General features: G+C 57.6%; 1 protein-coding gene across 3 annotated transcripts in view; it reads left to right on the top strand.

Annotated features, from left to right (window-relative positions):
* Positions 1-246: 246 nt before the first annotated feature.
* The window catches only part of IQSEC2 (IQ motif and Sec7 domain ArfGEF 2), a 76,573-nt gene continuing 70,819 nt past the window's right edge, over positions 247-6,000 (top strand). Inside the window, exon 1 of one of the 3 annotated variants that reach the window (XM_036016905.1) lies at positions 247-1,171. In XM_036016905.1, coding sequence (XP_035872798.1) covers positions 492-1,171 — 680 coding nt within the window. In that variant the 5' untranslated portion in view covers positions 247-491. The remainder of the gene's footprint in view (positions 1,172-6,000) is intronic. The other 2 variants (XM_028522251.2, XM_036016909.1) reach the window with 2 other exon arrangements.

The raw sequence follows: 6,000 nt of genomic DNA, 5'->3' as shown, positions 1-6,000 counted from the left end.
TCGTTAGGAAGCGTTGGGTGAGGACCCTGGGACCGCTGAAGGGAGCGATCTCCGGCAGCCTGTGACGCGGCTGGCCCGGGTGCCTAGGGCGGGTCCCACTCTGGACGCTGGTGGCTTTGGCAGGTGGGGCGCGCGGGGGCGGGCCGGGAGAACGGGGTGGGGGCAGGGGCGGGGGGCGGGCCGGCGGCCGGGGCGGTCCCGCGCGGCCGCGCTGCGCAGTCACTCCGCAACGGGCGGAGCGCCGTGGGCCGCGTCCTCCGGTGCCGTGGTGGTGGCGGTGGCGGCAGAAGCGGTAGCCTCAGCTCCTGCTCCCCGTGCTGCCGGACCCAGCGCTGTCTCCCGGGCCCCCCCGGGCCCCCGGGCCCTCAAGCCCGGTGCGCGCCCTCGCGTCCCGCCGGCCCCCTCCCCCGGCTGGGCCCGGGGGAGGGTGGCGCCGTGAGAAAGCGGGGACCGGGCTTTCCTGCCCCTTCCCCTGTCCCTGGGCAGCCAGGATGGAGGCGGGGTCGGGGCCCCCGGGCGGCCCGGGATCCGAAAGCCCCAACCGGGCGGTGGAGTACCTGCTGGAGCTGAACAATATCATAGAGAGCCAGCAGCAGCTGCTGGAGACCCAGAGGCGGCGCATCGAGGAGCTGGAGGGCCAGCTGGACCAGCTTACCCAGGAGAACCGCGACTTGAGAGAGGAGAGCCAGCTGCACCGTGGGGAGCTGCACAGGGACCCCCACGGCGCACGGGACAGCCCGGGCCGCGAGAGCCAGTACCAGAACCTGCGGGACACCCAGTTCCACCACCGCGAGCTGCGGGAGAGCCAGTTCCATCAGGCGGCCCGGGACGTGGGGTACCCGAACCGGGACGGCACCTACCAGAACCGGGAGGCGGTGTATCGGGACAAGGAGCGGGACGCCTCCTACCCGTTCCAGGACACTACTGGTTACCCAGCCCGAGAGCGCGACGTGGCCCAGTGCCACCTGCACCACGAGAACCCAGCCCTGGGTCGCGAGCGGGGAGGGCGGGAGGCCGGACCCACGCACCCGGGCCGCGAAAAGGAAGGCGGCTATTCAGCTCGGGAGCGGGGCCAACTAAGCCGTGGCGCATCCAGGAGCTCCAGTCCCGGGGCCGGTGGCGGCCACAGCACCAGTACCAGCACCAGCCCGGCCACAACCCTACAGAGAAAGTAAGGAACGTGTTTGTACCCCTGCCTCTTCCCCTTTTATTCCCTCTCCAACTTGGCTAGTTGGTAAAGTCAGAACCCGATGCCTGATTCCATGTCCTTCTCTCCTGTCCCATTCTGTTAGGAGGAACCCGGACCCCTCATGGGCCAGAGGCCCCTTGTCTAGCCACCCCAGACTGGGTCGGCCCTATGGGAGCAGGCATCTCTTCTTTCTCAGAACCGCAGCCAGGGAGAGGGAGAGCCTACAGCAGTCATCGCCCCTCCACTTTTTTCACTCCCTGGCTGTAGCCTTGCCAGGGGATGGCTTTCCATTTATTTGTTTGTTTGTTTAGGATGTGTTTATTCTGTGTGAAGGTGCCAACTCAGAGCGCCCAGGAAAAGAAAACCCACCTCCTTTTTTTTTTTTTTTCCTGTTGGGGTCTCCTCTGCAGGTCCTGAGTGCAGGCCTGATCTTGTCTCCTCTGGCAGCCTCAGCTCCATCCTTTCTCAGGGAGGCAGGTGGGGACCAGAATGGCTGCTGGAGGCTGAGACATCCATGGGAGGGGAACTGCAGCACATCCTGGCCTGGGGAGCAAAGATGGAGGCCTAACCCGTGGCTAGTTCCTCAAAGACCACCCCCCTCTCCACCTAAAGAAAAACACCACCCAGCTAAAGAGCAGACAAGGAAGAGAAGTCTACAGAGCTTCCCTCTTCTTGGATCAGGGCCAGTTTCTGTGCTGGGGTCTGTGTGTCTGCCTATTTGGGACACCTTGGCATTATCTCTTGGGTTGGTGGGACATGGGCTGGGTCCACTTCTTCCACACAGATACCACAGTAAACTGCTGGGCAGGATAAATGTCAGGCTGAGAGATGTTAAACTGATAAATGTCAAGGGCATGCGGGCTGCCCTAAAGGCTCCCTCATTTCTATCTGCTAGATTGGAAAGAAGACTGAACTGGGAGTTAGGAGACCTGGGTTCCCCTTCCAGCTCTGCTGCAGATTGGCTTTGTGACCTTGACTGAGTCCCTTCCTTTCTCTGGCTATATCTTTTTCAAAGGCAAGGTCTGCCTTGAATGCTCTTTAGGGGCCACTCCAGCTTAAATTTGATGGTTCTGTCACTAATCCAGCCACACTACAGAGCAAGTCTGAAGTCCTCTAGCGAATGGACAGCCTTCCCCCTCCTCTCACTGCTCAGCTGGTCCTACCATGTGCCACAACCGGTGGAGTGTCTCTTGGAGGCTGGGCTGGGGGTGGGGAAGCCTTCTGCCTCAGGAAATCTGCCGGAGACAGCTCTCTGCAACTCCCCCGTGGTGAGGCAGCAGACTGGGGTGCTGGGTTGAGATGGCTGGGCCCCAGGATCAGCAGCTGCAGCTCGAGGGCCCGGCTGGGCCCCACTGCAGTGCACTCTTGGCTGAATTTTGCGGTGGACTGTCCCAGAGTAGTGTGGGGGGGGGGGGCGGGCAGGGAGATGGGCTCTCCTGACCAGGTGGGGCTGCTGGGAGCCCATTCCTGCAGGGCTGACTGCATGGGGCTTGGGGCCACACACTGGAGGGAGGAGGGTCTGGATCAAGTAAGCACTGTCTTAGTCTTCTTTCAGGAGAGGGCCATGGTAGGAGGAGAGCAGAGGGAGACTGGATAGGTATTGTGGTCCTCAGTCTGGCTGTGGACTCTTCTAGGGTGATCAGGCCTGTGACAGAAGAGGCAGCCTCATTATGTGTGGCTCCAGGGAACAGAACCGGGAGCAGTGGGAAAAATTGGGAATAAATCAGGGAGACCTTTCCAACCTGGTCTTCTGATGATGCAGTGGGCTGCCTCAAGAGGTGGGGGGTGGGAGCTGGCTAGGACATGTCCAGCAGAGGCCCAGCAGGGGGCCAGGAGAGCTGGAGAAAGCACACTTCCTAAGTCGGGTGTGAAGCCCGATGAAAGGACCTGGGCCTCCCTCAATTCCAGGATTCCGTGACACTGAGACTCTCCATCCTGCAGACGTAGGTTTGAATCTCTTGGCTGGCTGGCAGCCCGTTTGCTCTTGAGCTCTGTGCTTCTGCCATCCACACAAGCCAACCTCTCGCTCCTTCCCAGTTCTTGTTAGATTTCCTGGGTTCACATTTCCTACTGGATTAATAAGAGGGGTTAGATAGTTCTTTGGATTCCTCCTAACCACACATTAAATACTTGCACATCCAGTATTTTCTCTTTTGGTCCTCACAACAGGCCCTGTGCAGTGAGCATTAGTAACTCCATTTTAGAGATGGGGAAACTGAGGCTCCGGGATGAAGAGACTTTGCCCAAGGTTATGCTGCTAGTTCCTGATGGATCTGGGACTAGAACCCAAGCCCACCTGTCTTCGATGCCCATTATCTTTCCATTAGAGCTTTCCAATCCACAAGAATCTCTTGGCCTCAGGGATCTGGTTGGGTCATGAACTGGGAGAGGTGAGGAGAGCCTTAGGTATCTAGAGGATCTGAGCGGGAGGAAATGACTCTAGGATTAGTGGGGGAGTCGTCAGGGAGGAAAGAAGGCTGTGTCTCCCTGCTTTCCACTGTTCCTCCTGGCCAGGCATCAGGAGGGCCTGTTGATGCAGTAGCCATTGCTGCTACCACAGCTGCTGCAAGCGACTCCCCTGCCAGGCCTGTTCTGGGTTTGTAGAGTGGGTGAGAAAGCTGCCTCTGGAAGCTAGGGCAGGCGGGGTGGGAGTTGAGCAGCAGAGGCTGCAGCATTGGGGGAGGATAGGTAGATGCTGGTACAGGCTGGGCGTTCCTGGTCCCCGGGCTCCCTCTGGTGGAGGAAGAGGGCAGAGAAGGGCCTGGACCCAGCTGCTGCTTGTGGAGGGCCCCCTCTGCCTAGGGACTTACTGAGTCCTCCCCATGGCCGACCCTGTGCGTCTCTCAACACAATCCACACTTTACTGCTGAGGCAACTGAGGGCTCAGAGATGTGAAGCGACACAGCAGAAATCACACTACCCATAAAACAGTCTCCCAATCCTGTGAACTTTCCCTCTGCTGCAATTGATAGCAGGTGTTACGTCCACCCCCACTGCTGTCACCCCCAGGATTCCCACATCCTCCTGCACTGTGTCTTCTGGACAAGTTCCCGGATGCCAGTATGCCTTCTGCTGTGGTCTGGGTGTGGCCTTTCTAGAACAGCAGAGAGCGAGATAAAGCCCGACCTCCTTCTGGCCACTGGTCCTCTGCATGTCAGGGCTTCACTTATTTGTTTGTTTGTTGTTTAGTAGCTGCAGGTTGCTACCAATACTCAGGTCTTTTTCCCTGTAATTGTTGCAAACCCCCCTGGCCCCCCCCACCAGATGAGCAGAAAAGAACCTTGCTTTCTTTGTTGATTTTGGCCTGGCCCCCCTTGCAAGTCAGTCACCTGGAATGATTTACAGGCATGCTGGGGGCCAGTGCTGAGCCGCTCCATGCTGAAGAGAGCTGTGTTCCCCATGCTTTGTGCATGGGCCCAGCTCTGGCTCTGCTGTAGGCGGTGGTGAGCTGAAGCTGGTTTGGTGGTAACTCTCCGTCCCCTGCTCCCACCTCCTGCCCACCCCACAAGCTGCATCACATTAGGAGACAGCAACCAGAGGCCTGACCTGGTGTTCCTGACATCCAGAGAAACGTCTGGTCTACCATATAGCTGTCTCCCACATGCAGTGGGGTGTCAGTGTTCCCCAAAGGGACTGAGAGAACCGGGAGGAAGGGAGCAAGCCCAGGGAGGGGCCCTGGGGAAGTCTGTCTCCTGTGGGGTCTTTGTGCTTTTCCCAGGAGGGTCTCTCCTTCTCAGGAGGGAAAACCATTTATCTTCCCCCTACTGTGTTGAGAGCATTATAGTCGTGTGGGAAGAAATGATAATGTCAAGTTGAATGAGAATTAGAGGAGTCTTCCTCCTCTGTCTAGATCTGGGGCAACAATGGAGCTGTTGTCATCCACAAACATTTCTTAGGTGCATGCACATAGCAGGAAGGGCCACCAGGCTGAGCCAACACCATGCTGTCTGTGCTTGAGACACGAGGTTCCAGGCTGGCCCCCCATCACGATGGAACCCAGGACAAAATGCGTAGCAAGGCTGGTGAGGAGTGGAGATTTTCCAGAGGATCAGGATAGGCCAGGTCAGGGTCGAGGACCCAGATGGGGGGCGGGGGCTTTGAAGAGAGTGTGTGTCTCCTGGAGGGGCAGGTGTGAAGAAGACTGAATGCAAGCTTGCCCTGGCTGGTTTTCCATCTGTCCCACCCCTGCCTGCTGTGGCTTCTGAATTTACTGGGAGCACAATCAAGTCCTGGAACATGGAGAGGGGGCCACACGTGTGCTCAGTGAGTCTCAGCCTTCTGCATGCCAGGCGCCACCTTATGCAGCTTTATGTAATAATAGTTATCATACTTTTATTGCATTTACTGTGTGCCAAGCACTGTTTGCTCTAAGCGCTTTCCATGCGTGAATTCCTTCAGTCTTCACCTGAATCCTTTGATGTAGATATTGTTATTAAAACCATTTTACAGATGAGGAAACCAAGGTCCACAAAAGTTGAATAACTCAACCAAGGTTACGCAGTGAATAAGGGGAAGAACTGAGAAGGAGCTAGGAGCCCAGAGTCCGTCCTCAGTGTTCTTACCCATAGGCAGTACTGTCTCTTACCTCATTTTCACAGGGTCCCTGCCAGGTGGATATAGCATGATCCTCATTTTTCAGACAAGGTAACGAGGATCAGAGAGGTGTGGTTACTTGCCTGAGGTTACACAATTGCATGGAGCCCAGAACCATCTGGCTCCTGAGCCTGTGCTACACAGTTACCTCCCGCAGGCTGGCAGGGTGTAAAGACAGAACAGTCCAGGTGTGGCTCAGGGCTTCCCGCAGCAGAGAT

Source organism: Phyllostomus discolor, chromosome X (assembly GCF_004126475.2).
Source record: "Phyllostomus discolor isolate MPI-MPIP mPhyDis1 chromosome X, mPhyDis1.pri.v3, whole genome shotgun sequence".
NCBI lineage: Eukaryota > Metazoa > Chordata > Mammalia > Chiroptera > Phyllostomidae > Phyllostomus > Phyllostomus discolor.
Note: the sequence above shows the minus strand (reverse complement) of the source record. Positions and strands in the feature narration are given on the sequence as shown.